Genomic DNA, 24,241 nt, shown 5'->3' with positions numbered 1-24,241 from the left:
CCACAGTGTGGAGACAGAATATTGTGTGCCTCACCTCGCGCTTTATCTGCTGTTTGATGCAATCAGAAAAACTTAATATGTAATATTATATCAAATATCAAATACTGTACATTAGCTTGACTATGCAAAATCAGAATGCATATTACAAGAGTCTTTGTATTGAAGACTTGAAGAGGGACAGAACACGCAGTTTCCAATATCCTCCTCTGTGATCAACAACACAACAAAGGATAAAGCTAACCGAAAAGGCGTAGGATGAAGATTCAAGCTTATTATGCATTGAGATATACATATAGACATTTCATAGGGTAGCTTACTGTTGCCAGTAACTTACGGTTGCCAGTGAGTTACTGTAAATTCAAATTTACAGTCAGTAAATTAGATTGCACAATCTAAGGTGAGTCTGGCTTCTCACTGCCACACTTGCCCATGTATAGGAAAATTGCAAATTCAGCAATTTTAACAATGAAATCATGGACGTTATTGTATTCAAAAAGAAAGTCAATATTAATCACAGTTGAGGGAAGAAATTCAAACGAAATCACCGACGAGAGAACTAAAACGGTAAATATTTGATGTCATCATTGTTTTTTTTTTTACTCGACACCAGAGCCTCCCCTGCCTTCTCTAACCATACATCCCTGATGGGTACACAGTTTTGATCAATACTGTTCATTTAACAATATGTTTGCTATGGTGGATGGTGCAGAACTGCACTACATCATACTCAGATCTATTTCTAATATTTGGGTTAAAGGTTGATGTGTTACTAAGTGTATATGTTTGCGTGCAGGTGTGAACATGGAGTTCCTTCTGCTGAGTCATGAGGAAGACATCGCCAAGATGACAGTCAGACAGGTTATATCTGGCCTGAACTCATCCTGACACATCCTCCTCCTCATCATCACAGCTCATGGTGGACATTTTATATATTTTTTTTTAAATAAAATTTTTTTCTAAAAGAATCAGGGACATAATTCTCCTCCAGGACGAGATGACAAACCTCTTAACCTCAGTCTTCATCGTAAAGCGGATCTGAGATTAAGTATCAAGCCTGTTTCTGGTGGAACTACATCCCCTGACCTCGTCAATTTAAGCAATTATGGGAGACAGGAGCTGGGTATGTCTGAGCCCGGCTGAGTTCAACCAGCTGCAACAGTACAGTGAGTGTAAGTATTTACATACCATGACACACTATCTATGTTGGTGTTGGTGTGTTTGTAAAAAACAAAGTGGTGTGTTTTAGTGGTGTTGTTGGTGTGATATGTAAAAAATCATTCCAGTTCCAACCAGGTCGGCTACATACCAGGAATATTATATTGGGTTTGTTGAAGCCTCTAAAGTGTCTTTGACGTTGAAAAAAAAAGTTGTATTATTAGAAAACTAAATTGTCTTTGATGTTTTCAAAAACATGTACACGAGGTGAGTCACTGATGGTGTAGTGGTACACTCACCTGACTTTGGTTCGGGCAGCTTGGGTTCAGTTCCCACTCATTGACAGTGTGAGTGTGAATGTGAGTGCGAATGGTTGTAGGTGTCTATATGTGCCCTGCGACTGACTGGCAACCATTTTAGGGTGTAGGCCGGCTTCCGGCTGAAGTCAGCTGGGATAGGCTCCAGCGCCCCGTGACCCTGAACAGGATAAGCGGTGTTCAAAATGGATGGATGGATGGATGTACCCTTGGTTAATTGAAAACAAATTTGTAGTCAATGTTTATGAATGACGGCACGGTGGACGACTGGTTAGAGCGTCTGCCTCACAGTTCTGAGGACCGGGGTTCAATCCCCGGCCCCGCCTGTGTGGAGTTTGCATGTTCTCCCTGTCCCTGCATGGGTTTTCTCCGGGCACTCCGGTTTCCTCCCACATCCCAAAAACATGCATAAATTGGAGACTCTAAATTGCCCGTAGGTGTGAATGTCAGTGCGAATGGTTGTTTGTTTGTATGTGCCCTGCGATTGGCTGGCAACCAGTTCAGGGTGTACCCCGCCTCTTGCCCGATGATAGCTGGGATAGGCTGCAGCACGCCCGCGACCCTAGTGAGCAGATGCGGCTCAGAAAATGGATGAATGTTTATGAATGTTTACAAAAACTGTGCATTAGGTTAGTTGAAGACTACATTTTGGTCGATGTTTATGAAATTATGCATGTCAAGTTAATTGAAGACTATATTGTCTCTGATGTTTACACAAATTGGCATCATAACAGTCAAACTTCACCCTCCTGCTTTACGATTATTTTGGTTATAAACTGAACAACCAGCAAAAAGTAGTGCTGCGTGGGATTTTGACCATATTTCTTCTCCTGCTTGCCAAATGTTCTCATGGTCTATCACAGTATCTATGATGGACTGTAGGCAGCACTGCTGAATCCTGAAGGCACACCATGGTTCGGCCCGCGGTTTACCACAGTTGCCAGTACGTTCCCGCCCTGCCGCATCGTGTTCTGATGAGGTCCCTCACACTTTATACGGATGAAACGTTGAAGCCAAGCAACTTTGGAACAGCCTTGTGGCCCTAAGAGAGTCGAATAAAGCTCGCCTGCCTGGCCCGGCTTCAGAGTCAGCATCAGCGCAAGGGGGGAACAAATTGCCACTCAATTAATGTTTGACTGTTTTTTAATTCACGAATCCTTCTCTTGTACCAAAACTTACTGGAGTACCCATTATTGGCATACACACTGCACAGTGCACTCTCATATCGAGAAAATGTCTGCTGTGTCAGACCGTAGTCAAACGTAACTAGCATTATCGCGCCATGTCTATAAACCATCACACGTGATTGAATGCGATAAAACGGCTACCCTTTCCCTAGTTTTCTGTGAGAACAGTGGAAAAATGAAAAATGATGACACAGGTGGCCTCGCAGTTTGAAGTTCTTATGAAACTGATTCAGAAGAAGGAACCAGTTGGCACAACACCTGATGCTGCCACGGTACCAACATTTTCATGTGAAGCAGTTACCATGCAGCCACCTACCACCTCCACTGCTGTCTGCCCACAGCTCTCTCGACCGGAGAGGTTCTCTGGAGATTCTGAGAATATTAAGCCATTCATCACTCAGTGCGAACTCCACTTTGAGCTGCAGGCAGCTGCCTTCCCCACCGAGCGGGCAAAGATCGTTTTTGTCATTTCCCACCTTACTGGTCGTGTGGAGGCGTGGGCTACTGCTGAATGGAGCCGCAATATCGCCGCGTGTCATTACAACAAGGCAAGCGCAGGGTGTCAGATTACGCGATTGAGTTCCGCAATCTAGCAGCTGAGAGTGATTGTAATAATAGGGCACTGCTCGATGCATTTTTTCAAGGACTATCCCCCGCCGTCAAGGATCATTTGGTCCCACTAGACCTGCCGACTGACTTGGACACTCTCATCTCTCTCATCGTAAAGATCGACAAGAGGCTTTTGGATCGCGAGCTGGATGGAGTTTGGCAGAGGGCTGTGTCGCCGCGCACTTGGAGGACGAGCCTTGGTGACCAGCCAAACCAAGACAGATCCCCTGTTTCCGGTCTCAACCCACTGGCTTGCGTCACCACGGATGAACCCATGTAACTGGGCAGGTTCCATCTCTCCCCTGAGGAACGTCGATGCCGGCTGACGGAAGGGCGGTGCTTCTACTGTGGGCAGTAGGGTCATTCCGTGAGCAACTGTCACGTCAAGGTTGCCAGTGGCACGGGAGTGATGAGTCTAAATTTCATTATGGAAGACCCTACCCGGGTTCTTCCTAAAGTGACACCATGCTATCCTGATCAAGAAATTCAAACACCTGTATTAATTGACTCTGGTTCTGACGCAAACTTACTCAACTCCCTCCTCGTTAGACGTATGCACCTTAGAACCTTTCAAATAAAACGCCACCGCAACACCTATGCTGCAAACGGCGGTTTTATGGGCAAGATCACATTGAATGGTCCTCTGGGCAGGTTATGTCATGGGGCAACAATTGCGCCCAGAACTGTTTCAAGCCTCCATGTGATGTTCAGGGCTATGTTTCAAATGACATTCCATAGACCCGATCTGGGGATCCAGACTTATCTCAAGTGCCCACCTGTTAACAGGACATTAAAGACGTTTTTTCCAAGTCCAAGGCCAAATCTCTTCCACCCCACAGACCTTATGACTTGCTGCCTGGAACCATACCCCCACGCGGGAGGTTATTCTCTCTTTTAGGGCCTGAACACAAGGCTATGAAGGAGTATGTGGATGAATCACTGGCAGCCGGGATTTTTCGCCCATCTTCATCCCCTGCGGGAGCCGGATTTTTGTTTGTGGAAAAGAAGGACAAGACTCTGCGACCTTGTATCAATTACCGGGCTCTCAACGACATAACCGTGAAAAACAGGTACCCTCTTCCTCTCATCTTCGCCGCCTTTGAGTTCCTGGAGGGAGCCAAGGTTTTCACCAAACTTGACTTAAGACATCTAGTCAGGATAAGGGAGGGGGATGAATGTAAAACAGTATTCAACACAACAAGTGGACATTACGAGTATTTGGTGATGGCTTTTGGACTAACTAACGCTCCAGCTGTGTTCCAGAACTTTGTCAATGATGTCTTGCGTGACAGATTGAATGTGTACGTTTTTGTATATTTGGACGATATTTTGATATTCTCCCTGGATGAGGAGACTCACATCATTCATGTCCGCTGTTTGTTGCAGCAGTTACTACAGAACGAACTTTATGTCAATGCTGAGAAATGTGAGTTCCACAAGGCGTCCGTTTCTTTTCTGGGGTTTGTGCTGGCTCCATGTGAAATCAAAATGGACCCTTGCAAAATTGATGCTGTGACTAATTGGCCCACTCCCACGTCACACAAAGATGTACAAAGGTTCTTCGGTTTCGCTAATTTCTACAGAAAGTTCATTAGGAATTTCAGTTCTATAGCCTCGCCTTTGCATGATCTTACCTCGCCACACAGACGTTCCGTATGGAACCCGCTTTGTCAGGCAGCTTTTCAGAAACTTAAATCAAGCTTTACCTCTATTCACATCCTCATTTTGCCAGATCTCAAACAGCAGTTTGTGGTAGATGTCGATGCGTCTGATGCAGGAGCAGTCTGATGCAGGAGCAGTGCTCTCCCAGGAGAGCACAAGGATGGTAAATTACATCCTTGTGCTTATCGGTCCAAAAAACTGACCCCACCCGAAAGAAATTATGACATTGGTGACCGTGAACTGCTGGCAGTCAAGGTGGCTTTGGTGGAGTGGAGGCACTGGCTAGAGGGGGCACATACAGATCACAAGAACATCTTAAAACTGCTAAGAGATTAAATGCGAGGCAGGCTAGATGGGCTCTGTTCTTCACTAGATTCAATTTCACGTTATCCCACCGACCTGGTTCTAAAAATGGGAAGCCAGATGCTTTATCGCGCATTTTCTGCGCAGAGAATTCTTTGTCTGACCATAAAACCATTTTGCTCAAGTCATGTTTTGTTTCTGCTTTTGTTTGGGACATTGAGACTGCAGTAAAGGAGGCTCTGAAGAACACTTTTAGTCCTGAAAATTGCCCTGAAAATAGGCTTTATGTGGTTCCGACCTTAAGGGGAAGAGTCATTCACTGGGCTCACACTAACCAGACTGTATGTCACCCAGGCATTGCCAAGACTCAATCTGTGGTTGAACAGCGCTTTTGGTGGCCCAATGTTAGAAGGGATGTTACCAATTATGTCAATGCTTGCCAGGTATGTGCTGTTAACAAGTCCTCTCGTAAATGTCCTTCTGGGGAGTTGCGACCCCTGCCAATACCACAACATCCTTGGTCAGACATCTCCGTAGACTTTGTGACGGGATTACCGGCCTTGAAAGGAAATACCACCATTCTCACAGTCGTGGACAGGTTCTCTTAAGATGGCACATTTCATTGCACTTTTGAAACTCCCCTCAGCTAAAGACACTGCCGAGTTAATGATACACCAGGTATTCAAGTTCCATGGTTTTCCCAAGAATGTGGTATCTGATAGGTGTCCCCAATTCATTTCGCAATTTTGGAAGGAGTTTTGCAATCTCATAGGTGCTACCATCAGTCTGTCATTTGGGGTTCACTCCAAAACCAATGGACAAACTGAGAGGCTGAACCAGGACCTGGAGACTGGGCTCCGATGTCTCGCTTCACAGGAGCCACGATCCTGGTCTCAGAAACTGGTTTGGGTCAAATTATCTCTGCATCCACCCGTCTATCGCCTTTTCACGTTGTGCATGGTTGCCAACCATCTCTATTTCCTGCCATAGCCCCAGAGTCCACAGTTCCAGTGGCATTGACCTTGGTGAGACGCTGCAGGAGGACCTGGGAGCGAGCCTGCCAGATGCTGCTGCGCCAGGGACGGTCCTACAAAACCGCAGCTGAACGTAGGAGGACACCGGCTCCGAACTACAAAGTGGGTCAGCGGGTTTGGCTCTCAACAAAGTATATTCCACTCCGGGTGGAGTCCAGGAAGCTCGCTCCCAGGTTCGTTGGGCCCTTCCCCATCACAAATATCATCAACCGTGTCATCGTGAAGCTTAAGCTCCCGAGGTCGATGCAGGTCCACCCAGCTTTTCACGTCAGCCTGCTCAAGCCCGCCTGAGATTCCCCTCTGGTCCCGCTGTGAGGCGGCTGTTGTCGTCTCGTCTGAGGGGGAGGGGGTTTCAATATCTGGTGGAGTGGAAGGGCTACGGGCCTGAGGAACGTTCATGGGTGCCGTCTGCATTTATCGTGGATGACTCGCTCATTCGGGACTTCCACATTGCTCATCCAGGGGCTCCGGGGCCATCTGGGGTCGGCCGTTAAGGGGGCGGGGGAGGTACTGTCATGGGTGTGTGTTCCGATTATTGTTTTCCACATGTCTCGAACACACCTGCTCCTGAGATCCTCTTCACCACCTGTGCCTCGTTAACGCTAATCACCCCTTGCATTTAACCTCATGCCTCATTCTTTCTCGTCGCCAGTTCATTGTACCTTGTTGTCGCGTTCCAGCATTCCTTCTTTCCACATCACAGACTCACAGTAAGACTAGACCTTGTTCCGATTATCGACCTCGCCTTTTTTCCTCCTGTTTTTGGATACTGTTGCGTTTTTTGGATTGCCTGCCTGTGTACCGACCTCTGCCCGTATATTAAACCTCTCTTTTTTAAACTGTCCATTTGTTTTGGAGTCGTGCATTTTTGGGTCCTATCCTCTGTTCCGTTCATGACATATATTACATCAGTCTGCTGGTCTGCAGCTCCAGTTTTATAAGCAAACCCTAACATAAACATGGACATGCACTAAATGGGACAGGGACTTTCATCTGGTGGCCTTGTGGCATATTTGTTAGTCAAACAAGCACGTGCCTGGACTCTTCTTCTTGTCCTTGTGCAGAGGTTTATAACCTGTTACCAATGTCTATCCATCATTCCCTGAGAGAGTCACTGTCTAAGGTTATTGAGCATAGATGTCTGATTAGTGAGACACTGCATATTACCAACAATAGTAAATTCTGGGGCTGGCTAAATAAGTGGCAGGCTATACATTTAGTACCTGGGTCTTCAGTGAGGATTTTCCCGACTTAATCCAACTCATCTGAAGCACTTCAGAATCAATATTTATCTAATAACATAACAAAACATAATCACCAGAGATTCTGATTATTAAATGTATAATGTGAGCAGATCGCTTCAGGGCTGTTTTACTAGTCAAACTCAATTTGCTCTGACCAACCAATCAGAGGACATAAAAATGCTGACATTATTGTGGGACAGCTAGTTGACCTTGTGAGGTGAATTTGAAATCTGATTGGTCCAAGAAAGAGTCCCATTGCTAATATACATTTAGTTACAGTACATCGGCCAGCACTGCTGATTCTGAAGGCCCTAGGCAGATAAGACTAGCAAGGCAGTATGTAAAGGTGGAAATCTGATAGGCCAAAAAAAATCCAACATCCACATATACGTACATGAATCAGTGCAGCTGTTGTGAATAAATTAACACAATTTCATGGAAGAAATGTTAGAATTTAGTTTGTAATTGTAGGTCATTGTAGAGACAGCCAAACTCCGAGTCACAAGAAACATCCAGGCAACTGGTTGTCATTTTAACGAAGCAGAAGAAAATAATATGGTGCGGGATGAGGGCAGACAGATCTGCCCCTAAAACGAGCCACTTTCACCATGGGAAGGAATGTGTGCAAATACCGTATGTCTCTAATTTTTGATCTCTAGGGTATTTTGATGAAAGCATGATTAAGACATGGGAACTGTATTAAATTGAGAAGAAAATGTCTCCTTTAAGTTACCAGAAAACTTTATTTGTTATATAAAGGCTATGTGGCATTGAAGATTCTTTAAGGAAAAATATAACAATATAGAAACTGATGAAGCGTGCCATTAGTATTTATTGAACTGCTGTGAGCAATTGTTTTCCCTCTCTTTCCTCCACAGACTCGACAAAGAAGTTAAAGGATGTTCTCGAGGAGTTCCACGGTGAAGGAGTGCTCTCCAAATACAACCCTGAGCAGGTGTGTGCACATCAGCGTCATCTTCATTCTCTTATTTTTCTCACTATTGTATTTTGTAATTGAGTTTTGGCTACAGGCAAGATACTGCATCCATCCATTTTCTTCCGGTTATCCGAGGTCGGGTCGCCGGGGCAGAAGCTTTAATTGGGAACCCCAGACTTCAGTCACAGTTGGTAACCAAACAATATTGGTCTGGACCCAAAAGCAGACTAAGACTGAGGAAGCAGTGTGAAGGGGTTTATCGGGGTGAAGCGCAAGGTGAAGAATTCCATGGCTTGAGCTGGGTACGGAAGAGCAGGGAGTGTGTGGGAGACTGGAGTGTGAGCAGGTGGGTGAACTTGGCAGTGCAGTTGGGGTGAGTGTCGTGGCTGGAGGCACAGGAAGGCACTGGAGGAGGAAAACAGAGAGTAAGTTCATGCACGGGTAATCAGAGAATATATCCTTATGAGCAGGAGTAACGAGTCGGCCGGTGTACCGCATGGGAGCAAGAATACTCTGGCGCTGGAACACTGGAACTGGCAGGCTTAAGTGCAGGCAGTGATGAGTGCTGATTGGAACCAGGTGTACAGGAGAGGAGGTAATTGGTGCTGGGAAAAGATGGTAAAAAGAGGAAAAAAGTACTACCAATGCTCCGCAAAGGAACTGCAGGGCACAGATTGAACAACTTTCCTCTCCCCAGCCACTTCAACCGGCTCTTCACGGAGACATAGTCTTTTCAGCGTGTCCTGGGTCGTCCCGGGGTCTCCTCCCAGTGGGACGTGCCCAGAACACCTTGCCAGAGAGGCGTCCAGGAGGCATCTTAGTCAGATGCCCGAGCCACCTCATCTGGCTCCTCTCAATGTGGGGGAGCAGCTGTTCTATGAGCCCCTCCCAGATGACCAAGCTTTTCACCCGTTCTCTAAGGGAGAGCCCGGGCACCCTGTGGAGAAAACTCATTTCGGCTGCTTGTATCTACAATCTTGTTCTTTCGGTCATGACCCACAGCTCGTGACCATCGGTGAGGGTAGGACCGTAGATCCATCAGTAAACAGAGAGCTTGAAGAGAATTGATTTTACCACAACAGACCAATACAGATTCCACATCACTGCAGACGGCTGTGACCTCATGCAAACCATTGTTAATATTAATATTCCGCTTTAATACTAGCTGTAATAGCTTATTGAGAAAATTTTACATATTTTTTTCCTTACAAATGTATTACTTGTCTAATGCAAAACTTTCTTATCAATTTTATGTTTCTTTTTAGTCTAAAAATAAGAAAAAAAATCCTAGAAACAAGTCTCTTTCCCTTTCTTGGAAATATTTTTTTTCCACTGCTGAAGACTGTAATGAACATGACAAAAATGCAGCCGATTTCATAATAGTGCTTTCTCCATATGACATGCTTAAGGTTAATTATATTCCCAGTGGTTTTGGTAACTAGGCGGCACGGCGGATGACTGGTTAGAGCGTCAGCCTCACAGTTCTGAGGACCCGGGTTCAATCCCCGGCCCCGCCTGTGTGGAGTTTGCATGTTCTCCCCGTTTTCTCCGGGCACTCCGGTTTCCTCCCACATCCCAAAAACATGCATTAATTGGAGACTCTAAATTGCCCGTAGGCATGACTGTGAGTGCGAATGGTTGTTTGTTTCTATGTGCCCTGCGATTGGCTGGCAATCAGTTCAGAGTGTACCCCGCCTCCTGCCCGATGACAGCTGGGATAGGCTCCAGCACGCCCGCGACCCTAGTGAGGAGAAGCGGCTCAGAAAATGGATGGATGGATGATTTAATATGTACCAGTACTGTAATGTAGGGCTCTCGCTATCGAACATTTGTTTTAATCAATTATTCTATAAACTATTCCATTGATTACAGGTAATCAAACATTTGGACATAAAAATATATTAAAATTTCTCTTTGCAGTATATTCTTCCCCGATTAACATTAGTTAACCAATTATTGTTCTTTATTTGGTATTCTTTTAATGATTAAACAAAAACAAATAAACAACAATTACCGTAATTTCTTGTGTATAATATAATAATAAAATAATTTATTTCCCCCCAAAAATTGGCAAAAGTCAATAGTGTGCATTATACATGGGTATAGGAGAAAAGACTTTCACATCTTTTAAATGTATGCTGCCATCTAGAGTTTATGAAAAAGGTGTAGAATACACTTTCATTCCAATATGACAGGGGTACATATGACTGCATATATGTACATTTGTGTTCATAAGTTTACATACACTGGCAGAATTTGTGAAATATATATATTTTTTTTTAAATACAACTGATGACTGAACAAGAACTATCATTAATTTCTCTATTGTTATCTTTTGTTTAATGATAATGCTTTTCTGAAATGGTTGACAGTTCAATTTAAATCCCATTAAAATAAAATTAAATGTGTTTTGCCTGGTCCCTCATGTTTTCTTTAAAGAACTGTAGACATCTTACAAATTTTGCCTGGGTAATCAAACATATGAGCACAATTGTGTGTTTTCTCATTTACTAAATAAAAGTTAGGCTGTGAATTTCAAAACAAGAGCAAGTAAATAAAAAGAACGTATTTTGTGTTCAAATAAAGTGTTTAACTTCAGAATAATTATTTGAAAAAACTAACAAAATACAGATAATACTTCATGTTTTGATCATATGGGTAGAAGCAAACTCATTCATTGTAAAAATGCTTTATACATAGGGTGAAGGGTTTTCCAGAATTTTGAGGTCAACTTTGGGGGTGCGTATTATACATGGGTGCACATTATACACGATAAATTCCGGTAAGCAAAATCACACGAGACATAGTGATGTTGTATTTACCAACCTTTTTTGAAACAAATTTACTTATTGGATACATATTTTTTTCCATAAATTGATTACGATTCAGTTACTGGTTTGGTCCGTAAAATATCAGAAAATAGGGAAAAGTGTTAATCAGCTTTCCAAAGTAATAGCAGAGGTTTGCAAATGTCTTATTTTGATTAAACTTAAAAAAAGGAGTCTGCATTCAGGGAGGACTACAGAAATCAAAGAAAATTTGCTGTTGAGAGGCTGACATCAGAGAATTTGGACAATTTTATGTTAAACAATGGCTCTAAATGATTAATATATTAATAAAATAGTTGTTGATTAGATTGATAATCGATTAGTTGTCAATTAATCAATTAATTGTTGCAGCTCTACTGCAATGAATACTGAACTTCATATAAATCATTATTAAATATCATATTATGATATGGTAAATTATTGTATTGTTGTGATGAACTACCTGTAGCATGGAATAATGTTTTTGTGTACAAATTAGTACAAATGTATACTTATAATTTTAAAAATATTTGATTTTACATCATAGGAAGTTAGTTAGCGATTTAATGAGGCTTGCAATGACAATCTGCCAATATAATATTCTCACTGGGCGGCTGGTTAGAGCGTCTGCCTCACAGTTCTGAGGACCCGGGTTCAATCCCCGGTCCCGCCTGTGTGGAGTTTGCATGTTCTCCCCGTGCCTGCGTCGTTGATATGGACCAATATCACCCCCTCTGTCAGCAATAGGGCCCCCCAGCCAGACGCGAGTAAGGAACCTCTTTGCGCAGGTTGCTTACAGCCACACGTTGTCGTTGCACTGTTAAAGCAGTGCTTTTTATATTAATATGGGTCGATGTCAGCCATTCTTCGGGGGGCCCCTTCAGGCCCACTATGTTGTAAGTTCTCTTGCTACAGGTGACATCAGTGTGAGTTCCCAGCTTTTATTAGGTCGTAGCTTTTTTCATTGACCTATGTAAATATAATTGTGGTTGGATCTGTTTGAATGCTTTTTGATGTGGCTATTATAAGATAGCCGAAATACACGAACGTCAGGTTCATCCAAGGCTTCAGACTCTAGAGTCTGCAGTCTACTAAATTGCCTCAAAATAACAAATAACATAAAACATACGTACAGGTATGTCAGTTTCAATGAGGACTTGAAAATGTCTCAAATCTTTCCAAAAACATGCATGTTCGGTTCATTAAAGTCTCTCAATTATCTTTGATGCTTAAAAAAGTCTGCTTGGTTAATTGCAGACTAAAATGTCTCAAATGTTTAAAAAACTTTAGGTTCATTAAAAAAGTATAAATTGCCTTCAATATTTACGAAAACACCAATGCAAAGTTCATTGAAGACAAAATGTACTTTTTACATGTATCTTAGGTTCATTGAAGACTGAATTGTCTTTAATCTTTACAAAAACATATGTTAGCTTCATTGAGGGTTAAATTGTTGTCCGTGTTTTGAAAAACATGTACAGTGGAAACTCGGGTTACGAATGACTATGTTTGCAAAGAATTCGGATTACGTACAAGATTTTTGTAGAAAACTTACAAGTTACGTATTATTTTCGCATTTTGTATGTACGAACGGAAGGATCTATGTTGCGCTTCTACTCGCGCTGCGTGACGATCATTGACTCTGTGCACAATGCATTGATGTAAGCTGCAAACTAGTCGTCTGTTCCACGGCGTAAACTGGAAAGGGGCCTCAACATTCTCGATCTTCCAATCACAAATTTAAATAGCGTTTGTGATTGACGTGGTAAAAAAAAAAAGATCCAGAAATCATGTAAAAGTTGATCCTTTAAAGTATGTATGTTTTTTTTTATTGAATTGTAGCATCTTTTTAATTAAAACAACGAACGGTTAATGTTGGCGTAATCACGTTAAAATAGCTCTTGACGGAAGCGTTTGCTTAATGCAAGTTGCGCCAACACGTACATTCAGCCAATCAGATTCGACCCACAGCCGTCATATTATCAACGAAGACTGAAAAAGGTGCGCTATCGTCGCGCTGAGCAACCGTCATTGACTGTGCGACACGCAATGCAACTAACGTAGGCACTGTATGTTTGTTGTTGATGTTTTGCTCTTTATTAGACTGATAAAAATGATAATGCTCTCGCTGGTGATAGCATGAGCGAGGCAAAAATAATAAAAAGAAAAGATCAAAAGAAATGCGCAGAAAATTCGCCAACAGAGCAATTAATCTTTTAAATGACAATGTGACGTCCCTCATCGGTTTGTTGTGCCACAATTAACCAATGAATTAGAAAAGAAACAGACAAAAGGAAAAAAAAAAATCAGAATGTCCCCGTGTTATTATGGAAGGAGGGTCTTCTTCAAGGAGCTCTAATCTTCCTCCTCTTAACCCCACCTTAGTTAAAGTTAATGAGCAATAAACGGTTATCATATTTACTGTATGTAGTGTTTTATTTCATTATAATAGTGTGTTTTCACTTATTTCTGTATTGCACAGTATTTTTAACCACACACTGATATAAAATGGTAAGTGTAATTGAATTTGGAGGCTGGAACAGATTAAATGCATTTCCATTCATTTTAAAGGGCAAAATTACCTCTGTTTAAGAACGTTTCAGGTTACAAAAGGGGTCACCCAATAAATTTAATTTGTAAACCGAGGTTCCACTGTACTGTTTTTGTTTTTGTTTTCTTTCTTTTTTTGCAGGAGGTGGGGCTTGCAACAACCCCTGAAAATGCTTATCAGCAGTTTATCCATCCATATCGTAGTATATCATATCCATACTCATACCCCTTATTAGGGGTTTAAATTGTTCAATTGTTAACGCCCCGTTTCACATTCCTCCGTGCCGCTGCTGTCCTACTTTTTTTCAGCCTTATAAGAGCACAAGATCTCACCCAATCAACCAAGTTTGACTTTTCCTCTGTCTAGTAACGTCTTTTATTATGTTGTGCCGTCATCTGCAGAGGTTGAAAGTCTATTTTGACAGTGCAGGGATTATAATGTACATAACTCTTGTCAAATGTAGGGAGTAAAATAAACAAATGTCTGAAAAAGAAATAAGTAAAGAACAAAGACTGTACCTGAAAAATCTAATTAAGTATAGTTATGAAGTATTTTTACTTCATTTCTACCCACCACTGCCCTAAGGTTCATTTACAACTGAATTGTCACAATTGTACAATAGGTTTATTGAACATCGTGTGATACGATGCAGTTCAACGACCACTTTAATCATTGTTGTTAAGAATATTTCTGCTTTTCTCATCTTTTCTCTCTTCCACCTTTGGCTTGATGAACGACGTGAGCGCTCCCTTTGAATCCGTGTGGGCCAGACAGAGTTTGCACGCACATGCACGTGGGCTCACCTGGCGCCACAATGGCTGACTTTGGCCTCTCTCGCTGTCATCCATCAATTTTCTTGTGCTTGCAGGCATGAGTCATTTGGTGCACTGGAGCATCCGCAGTGTGAATTGGCGACAAAGGAGGCGTCTTCCATCTTGTTTCAAAAAGGAGGGGAGATGAGCAACGTTTTTTTTTTTTTGGGGGGGAGGGGGGGGGTTTGTCACGTAGTTCGTTTGTATCATAACTCTTTGAAACTGATGCGTGGGTAAAACAGACGGCGTCCACACACCCACATGATATCCCTGCACCATCACATATGATCCATCATGAAGCTTGCTGATTTCCAAATTCTCCCGAGCGAAAAGTGTGACACAACCAGGCAAATGAATTAATAGTAAGAATAATAATTTATACATAACATAGACCTGATTGACTTGAAAAGGGGCTTAACAAAACACATACAGGCTTTCATTTGCCTGCTTTGAATGCAAGATGAGGATCTTTATTGCCATGTGGTTGAAAGATCCACTCTGAGCATACATTTCATGTGACATGCAGCGTCCCCTTTGTCCATCATTTTGAACGTGCCAGACGAGCTCCATCAGATGTATTGTGCCCTTCCCAAATGAACTATGCAAACGTGTCATGGCTGTCCTTGGCAACGATGTCACGTTGGTCACGCAGGTGTTGCAGACAGGAAGTGTGAAACCTTTTGAATATTATCACCACAAACGCATCCATCCATCTTCAGCAAGTACACAAATGGAGTGGGTTTTAATATTTTATTGGCATTAGTTTAGCTGCTCCCAGGCCTCGTGGATAGGCCTCCGCTGCTGCGCCGCTGTTGCTGCTCCTGCTTCTCCCAGGGCCTGTTGACAACTCCGGTGTGGCACACCGACCGCTACGAGTCATGCTTCCCTTTTGGAAAGGTGATGCCCAATCCTCCTGTACGCAATTCTTGACACCGGACGATCTCTGTTGACACTCTATTTGCTTGTTGTGGGGCCACTCACAGTGACACAGCCTATGATTACTTCCTGGATGGTCCTCTGATTCGCACTTTGGAGTACATACAGGATTTCGCCACTACTTAGCCACTCCTACTACACACCGGTAGCACTGCCAGGCTTATCCTGCCCTGTTCTGTCTGTCTAAAGCTAAAACATGCAACAGTAGAGACACGGGTGGGTAAATAAAAAACGTTACTGACTAACGTGATATTGCGTTGCATTGTGGGATAGCTATCAAAGATTACTGTTCCAAGAAGTCACCACTCAAAAACAGGTAGAAAAAAAGATTGGGTCCGTTTGAGTCTGCTTTGCAAGTGGATCAACCGCTGATGACGTGGGAATACTATCAGAATTCATGTTAATAAACTTGTTCCCAAAAAGTGAAAAAGAGACAATGTCCACAAACCAATGTTGATGTTCAAGCTGTGATCTATGAAAATAATCACCTCATCTTCTTTAGTTTCTGCTATAACAGCTGCGTATGTGTGTGTGCTGTGCGCTTATCGCACAATGCATGGCGAATTAAAGTCTGCTGGTGAGTTTTACCAAAAAAGGAAAGAAGAGTGCGGGTGGTGGTTTCTTTGGGAGCTGGCGGGGTTAAACCAACAGTGGCAAGTTGGGGGGGGGGGGGGGGGGGGAATGTTTCGTGAATGACGGTGGTCTGAACCCACTGCGCAGCTGCTTGTTTCCATTCCAAATCCTAAGGTGCATAACCTGATCTGCTTTACCTTTTTTGGTGTACAAAAGTTGGCCCCTTCGATGTTTTGATGGTTGTTATCATAGCACTCACTGAATAACATTTAATTGAAATATACCACAAAAATACCACAAATGTGGTTTCCTTCTCTTAAAGCGTATTAAACACTACAGGGCCTTGATTTATGAGTTGCATTCGTTTCATTTCTATCTTCCCCACTGAAATCAATTGAAATGTCATTAATCAGAACCAGCCCCCACCCCCAAACCCCCCAATAGCACTGTATTCTTCTCAGTGCTCATTGCAAGTATTTTCATTTTGTATTTGACTGTTTGACTATTTGTCATGTTCCATTAATGGCTGAAAGTGCATTGAGGAATGTCCCTCTCCTTTTTTCTTTTCTTTCCACTCGAGCAGTGGTTTCTGAAGCTCGGTCATAATTCAAATTTTGGCTCATAGCACAAAAAAAAAAACGACCAGGTTACGGCTTGTAACTCTTAAATTATAAGTCCAGGTACTACCACTGCACTACACAACAAGGCTTGGTAAATTTTGAGTTGAAATATTCTATTTGAGTGCGGCGTCGCTGGGTTGGCGGAGTGATTTCAAAGTGCTAACAGCAAACCATAGACATGAATAGAAGACGAGATACGGCAGCGCGTTATAGCAGCCCGGCGAAGCGACGTGCCTGCGAAGGGGCTACGTTAGTGGGGTCAACGTTCCCATCAAATGCAATGCATGTATATTGAAAATAAATATGTTCTCTTATTTCTCAACCGATTTTCACGAGGTTCACATTTTTTTGTCAGCGTCAAAGCATGTGCTCAAAGTAGTAGGCTAGGAGGGGCAAAGTGTCAGAATACGTCATAGCTACCGATGGTTCATATCTAGTATGACAGCAATAGATCTACAAGCGGAAAACAATCTATGCTCCTTCCTGATAGGCCGCAAAGCAACCACTTCCAAACATGGACAAGTTTGCACCGGACGCATGTAAGCGAGCAATCTTTTTTGAGGACTGTAGACATTAAAAACAAAAGAAAAGTAACAGACTTCACTGTAAAAATTATATGAGAGTGGAACTTGCCAAGGTGAAAGAGAACAGCAAAATCACATTCATGTACAATTTTCATTGAATTTCGTTGTTGTTGGAAATGTTTTTCTTTGTGTGAAATTCATGCTGTGGGCCCCCATCCACAAACAGGGGGGGAGGGGGGGGGGGGCTGGAAGGCGGGACCAGAGGGGACTCCCGGGCTGGCTTGAGTAGGCTGATGTGAAAAGCAGGGTGGACCCGCATCGACCTCGGGAGCCTAAGCTTCATGGTGACAGGGTTGATGATCTTTGTGATGGGGAAGGGCCCAATGAACCTGGGAGCGAGCTTCTTGGACTCCACCCGGAGTGGAATATGTTTGGTCGAGAATCAAACTCGCTGACCCACTTTGTAGTTCGGGGCCGGTGTCCTCCGACGGTCAGCAGCGGCTTTGTAGGACTGTCCCTGGCGCAGCAGCATCTGGCGGGCTTGCTCCCAGGTCCTCCTGCAGCGTCTCACCAAGGTCAATTCCGCTGGAACTGTGGACTCTGGGCCTATGGCAGGAAACAGAGATGGTTGGTAACCATGCACAACGTGAAAAGGCGATAGACCAGTGGATGCAGAGAGAATTTGACCCAAACCAGTTTCTGAGACCAGGATCGTGGCTCCTGTGAAGCGAGACATCGGAGCCCAGTCTCCAGGTCCTGGTTCAGCCTCTCAATTTGTCCGTTGGTTTCGGAGTGAAACCCAAATGACAGACTGATGGTAGCACCTATGAGATTGCAAAACTCCTTCCAAAATTGCGAAATGAATTGGGGACCCCTATCAGACACCACATTGTTGGGTAAACCATGGAATTTGAATACCTGATTGATCATTAACTCTGCAGTATCTTTAGCTGAGGGGAGTTTCAGAAGTGCAATGAAGTGAGCCATTTTAGAGAACCTGTCAACAATGGTGAGAATTGTGGTATTTCCTTTCGAGGCCGGTAATCCTGTCACAAAGTCTACGGAAATGTCTGACCAAGGACGTTGTGGTATTGGCAGGGGTCGCAACTCCCCAGAAGGATGTTGACGAGAGGGTTTGTTAGCAGCACATACCTGGCAAGCATTGACGTAATCGATAACATCCCTCCTAACATTAGGCCACCAAAACCGCTGTTCGACCACTGATTGCGTTTTAGCAATGACATACAGTTCGGTTCATGTGAGCCCAGTGGATGACTCTTCCCCTTAAGGTCGGAACCACATAAAGCCTGTTTTCAGGGCAATCTTCAGGGCTAAGAGTGTTTTTCAGAGCCCCTTTAACCGCAGTTTCAATGTCCCAAACAAAAGCGGAAATGAAACATGACCTTATCTTAGGGAACCCATGGTTGAAATTACATAACCCCCACATTGACTGGTCCTCTGGGCAGGTTATGTCATGGGGCAGCAATTGCGCCCGGAACTGTTTCAAGCCGCCATGTGATGTTCAGGGCTATGTTTCTAAGGACAATCCACAGACCCCATCTGGGGATCCTGATTTATCTCAAGTGCCCACCTGTTACCAGGATATTAAAGACGTTTTTTCCAAGTCCAAGGCCAAATCCCTTCCACCCCACAGACCTTATGACTGTGCTGTTGGCTTGCTGCCTGGAACCACACACCCACGAGGGAGGTTGTTCTGTCTTTCAGGGCCGGAACACAAGGCCATGAAGGAGTACGTGGAAGAATCACTGGCAGCCGGGATCATTCGCCCATCTTCATCCCCTGCGGGAGCAGGATTTTACTTTGTGGACAAAAAGGACAAGACCCTCCGACCCTGTATCGATTACCGGGGTCTCAACGAGATAACCGTAAAAACAGGTACCCTCTTCCTCGCATCTCCACCGCCTTTGATTTCCTGGAGGGAGCCAAGATTTTCACCAAACTGGACTTAAGAAATGTGTATCATCTAGTCAGGATAAGGGAGGGGGATGAATGGAAAACAGCATTCAACACACCAACGGGACATTATGAGTATTTGGTAATGCCTTTTGGACTTACTAACGCTCCAGCTGTTTTCCAAAACCTTGTCAATGATGTCCTGCGTGACATGTTGAATGTTTATGTTTTTGTCTATTTGGACGACATTTTGATATTCTCCCCGGATGAGGAGACTCACATTATTCATGTCCGCTCTGTATTGCAGCGGTTACTGCAGAATCAACTATATGTCAAGGCTGAGAAATGTGAGTTCCACAAAGCGTCCGTTTCTTTTCTGGGTTTCGTCCTGGTTCAAGGTGAAGTCAAAATGGACCCTTGCAAAGTCGATGCGGTTATTAATTGGCCAGTTCGTTCTGTCATGAACGGAACAGAGGATAGGACCCAAAAATGCACGACTCCAAAACAAATGGACAGTTTCCAAAAAGAGAGGTTTAATATAAGGGCATAGGTCGGCAATCCAAGAAAGGCAACAGTATCCAAAAACATGAGGCAAAGAGGCGAGATCGATAATCAGAACAGGGTCAAGTCTTACTGTGAGTCTGTGACGTGGAAACAAGGAATGCTGGAACGCGACGACAAGGTACAACGAACTGGCGACGAGAGGGAATGAGACACGAGGTTAAATACAAGGGGTAATTAGGGTGAACGAGGCATAGGTGGTGAAGATGCTCACAGGAGCAGGTGTGTGTGAAACAGGAGGAAGACAAAAACCGGAACACACACCCATGACACTGTGTTGGTTTTGTTCTTTGAACAACGTGACTTTGTGTCCAACATTTAAAAAAAATATATACATACCTGTTTTACATTTGAAATATCCATCCATCCATCCATTTTCTCTAGTGCTTATCCTCACTATCCCAGCTATCTTCGGGCGGGAGGCGGGGTACACCCTGAACTGGTCGCCAGCCAATCGCAGGGCACATAGAAACAAACAACCATTCACACTCACATTCACAGCTACGGGCAATTTAGAGTCTTCAATTAGCCTACCACGCATGTTTTGGGGATGTGGGAGGAAACCAGAGTGCGCGGAGAAAACCCACGCAGGCACGGGGAGAACATGCAAACTCCACGCAGGCAGGGCCGGGACTTGAACTGTGAGGCAGATGTGCTAACCAGTCGTCCACCATGCCGCCGCCTTTGAAATAAACCATATTTTATTTTTCCAATTCAGAATGGTTCTGTAAATGGGAATGTGAAACCTGCGGGGTTCAGTACCTCAAGGTTAAGAATCCTGCTGTAAAGAACTCAACAGACAATTTCGTCTCAGTCTGCCTATGTCTTCTTCAGACTTCAGAGAGACTTCGGACAGGAATTATTACTATATTAGTTTTCATTGTATCAGTTTAGACGCCACTCTCTGGGTCAGTGGGGCAAATTGTCATGTGCAACGTATGCAAATGCACTGGGCGGCATTGACGATTGGCTTTCCAATTTAAAGATCTACCACGAGCTGTTTTTGGACTGTATTTGAAAGGGGGAATAAATATAGTCAGCTGGAATGAATATTAAACAGTGTGAGAGCAAAAACGCTGTAAATTTTGAATGTCACACAACACAGGATGGCTGAGGTCAAATTAGTGGCGAATAGTTTTTTTATCTCAAGTTTTCCAAAACAGATCTTCAGTTGTAGATTATTGTTGGATGTCATAACAAGAACTGTATTGGTTTTAAAGAATGTATGACACCTGATGGATTTAAATATTCCTTCATTTGTATTTTGCCCTTGTCTACCAGGCTTTCGCCATTCTTCTTTATTGGTCAAATTGTTTCAAATTCATGGTTGTGAACATCTCTATTCAGAATTTTTAAAAACTTTTTTATATGAAATATGTGTTGAGTGGACAAGCTGATTTAAAATAGTTATGGACGTGGAGACTAATGACATCATCTTGAATCCTTTCATCCTCCCTTCCTTCTTTTCTCATTGCTTGTGATCTTTTTACGGATGCTCACATAAAACAGCAGCGAGATGTTCTCGACAAAGTAAGGCTCGGCCCAGGTGGTGCTGCGGGCGCATGCTGTGTGTATGTCTCTGTCAGTGAACTTCATGTACATTGGCTCTCAACATTCACAACATGCTGCTCAGCGTCACCCGACAGCAGATGTAAAATGGCAGCAGGGGGTGGACTTTACTGGCTCAATACATGCAAAGATTGACAGTGCATTGTTAAGTGGCGTTAAGATTATGCTTTGCCGTGGCAACACTGACAACAATTATTTAGCCGTCTGACGCATACTGTATGTGTTTAAGGTATTCATTGTGCATGACGGTGACCATTCTAACCCACTTTCCATTGTTTTTTGTTCTGCTGGGTCATTATTCTCATACTGTGTACCACTAAATACAGTACATTGGCATTTTAACACTACACTAACAGTGAAACTTAACAATGTGCACCAAATTGACAAAACCATTGTGACAGACTCCACGTACAGGAAGTGAAAAGTTCATAAAATATAATGGTCTCGTAACATTTCCGGAGGTATTCCACGCATACACTATATGGACAAAGGTATTGGGACACCTACAGAAAGTGAAAAGTGGGGATAATATAATTTATGGAGGAAATGAATGGACCTAAAACATTACCCTGAGGAACTCCACTCACACACTATATGGACAAAAGTATTCAAACACGTGGCCATTGTGGGTATGTCTTTTGGACATGTTCTTCCACACCGTACTAATACACCAGTCATTATAGACCTCACTTTTTGCACTCGGTACAGACAACAGCCTTTCCCAAACTGCTCGCACAAAGTTGGAAGCATACAATTGAACAACTGGCTTTGATGAGATGAAGAATCAAGAAGTGGCCAAGTCCAACCCACAATTGATAAGTTAATTAACCGATGTATCCCAACACTTGGGTCCATACAGTGTACTTTACTTTCATCAACAGGCACGTTTAAGTGTTTTCGATATCAGAAGCTCATTGTGTTGCTATTGTTTCATTCATTCAATCATCTTTCTTTCACAGAGGCTTAGCCCAAAATAGTTTTTAGGTTTTTCTGCTGACATGAAGCAAAATTAATTATGCCGTACTTGTCATCAACTAAATATGTGCCCCTCGTGCAGCCAATCGACTATGAGGGCTTCCAGCTCTTCATGGCCACCTACCTGGAGAACGACATCCCGGAGGAGCTGTGTAAGCACCTCTTCACCTCCTTCAAGAGCAAAACGGGCGGCACCTCGCCTGACCATTGTCGAGCAGCAGGAAGCTTACTGGGTGAGCTCCCCTCACGTTAAATTCATTCATTCTTCTTGCAGTATACAACGCGACAACTTTGAACGTGGAATCCTTAACCTGGAAAGGGACAACATTTAGCAACATAAATGGAGGTTCCAAACGATCGTCACTACAGTGAAAAGAAAAGAAACTTTTCAAACTAAGTATAACGAAGAAAAAAAAAAATCTATATTTACAGAATAATTATATTAACGATTCAGAAGTACAGTAGATTAGTAGTTAGCATATCAGCCTCATAGCTCTGAGGTTGTGGGTTCAAATCTCAGCCCCAGCTTTCCTGTGTGGAGATTGTATGTTCTCCTGTGCTTGTCTGGGTGCTCTGGCTTCCTACCACATTTCAAAAGCATGCGGGTTTGGTAATTGAAGACTGTAAATACTGTTATGAAGAATATTTTAATTATGTTTCCGTATCTTTTTTGTGTGTTTTAATTACCCATAAGTGTGAACGTAAGTGTGAATGGTTCTCGGTGTTACCCTGGTCCCCTACTTTGGACCTTCAAATATATCCGCTGAGATAGGCTCCTGGTAACCCGTGACCCTAACGAGGACAAACGCTCTAGAAGAAAAGATGAATGGATGGATTAAAATAGGATGTCAAGGTGTTGGAAGTGGCCACCACAGCTGCCTAACAGTCAAAGGTCCAGCGTTTGAATCTCAGCTGTTTGGGTTTTTCTCCGGACACGCTCTTTTCCTTCTGCATTGAGGATTCCAAATTGTCCGTGGGCGTGAATGTTGATGAGTCTATATGTGCCCTGCGACTAGTTGGCAACCATTCCAGGGTGTCTCTCTCAAAGTCAAAAACCGGATAGGCTCCAGTTTAGCCACGACCCCAATGAGAACAACTGAAGGAGAAAATGGATGGACAGTTGTTTCGGCCTTGCACTGCCACCTGGTGTTTGGTGAATTGCAACTAACACGGCGAAGGAGGGATTGAGTTTGCTATTTTCACTAGTGGTATACATCTCCTATGTTCTCGGGTAAAGAAGAGAGAAAGAAATATTAAAGCTACAACATGATGTTCATTCAAGGCAACCGTTTATGTTAATGCTTAACATTTTCCCTACTCTTGTTGTAATTACGGTAGAAGAGAAGGTCAAGCATTGGAATTAAGGCCCATTAGTCCTGCGTCAATGTTGTCTTATTGCTGCTCAATGTGTTTCCTTCTCAAAGAGTCCTGCTCCATTGATGCTGGTATCTCTATTCACACCGAGGTGGCCTGTGCCCCCATCACAGGTACTAGCACAACTGCCTTGACAGGCTGGCTGTAGCCCCTCTCTACTGCTGCTTGTTGTGTTGATGGGTGATTTCTTTTTTTTTTTTACATTGTGGAATCCATGTCGTGACATTTGTCATAACTTCACCTGCCTCCGAGTCCCCATTGAATTTCTTTTCTATGAGATATTATTGTGTTCTGCTCCTTTGCTTTAAACAAACCAGCGTTGTTTTTTTGTTTGTTTTTTTGCAACAAGGGAACCTCTAAAGTCGAATGCCCAAAACATGTTCAGTGAACATCAAATGGGTTATTGCTACACAGTTTGCTTTTCTGAAACACTTATTGCAATCAAGGATAAGCTTTACCGTCCGCGCTTACTTGTTATCAAAGTTAAACTGATAGCGTTTAACTCCCCCCCCCCCCCCCCCCACCCACCCAAAGAATTCAGGATTGCAACACACACTCACGCAAAACTAAATTGCTC

General features: G+C 43.3%; 1 protein-coding gene across 6 annotated transcripts in view; it reads left to right on the top strand.

Annotated features, from left to right (window-relative positions):
* Nucleotides 1–24,241, top strand: part of LOC133486621 (diacylglycerol kinase beta) — a 141,771-nt gene that overhangs the window by 13,489 nt on the left and 104,041 nt on the right. Inside the window, exons 2-7 of one of the 6 annotated variants that reach the window (XM_061792045.1) lie at nt 794–916; nt 989–1,169; nt 8,390–8,466; nt 21,256–21,276; nt 22,373–22,523; nt 23,715–23,777. In XM_061792045.1, coding sequence (XP_061648029.1) covers nt 1,103–1,169; nt 8,390–8,466; nt 21,256–21,276; nt 22,373–22,523; nt 23,715–23,777 — 379 coding nt within the window. In that variant the 5' untranslated portion in view covers nt 794–916; nt 989–1,102. Of the gene's footprint in view, nt 1–793; nt 1,170–8,389; nt 8,467–14,785; nt 15,516–17,507; nt 19,168–21,255; nt 21,277–22,372; nt 22,524–23,714; nt 23,778–24,241 lie in introns of those variants that run through there. The other 5 variants (XM_061792044.1, XM_061792046.1, XM_061792047.1 and 2 more) reach the window with 5 other exon arrangements.

Source organism: Phyllopteryx taeniolatus, chromosome 12, assembly GCF_024500385.1.
Source record: "Phyllopteryx taeniolatus isolate TA_2022b chromosome 12, UOR_Ptae_1.2, whole genome shotgun sequence".
Classification (NCBI taxonomy): domain Eukaryota; kingdom Metazoa; phylum Chordata; class Actinopteri; order Syngnathiformes; family Syngnathidae; genus Phyllopteryx; species Phyllopteryx taeniolatus.
The sequence above is the reverse complement of the archived record's forward strand: the minus strand, read 5'-3'. Positions and strand labels throughout refer to the sequence as shown.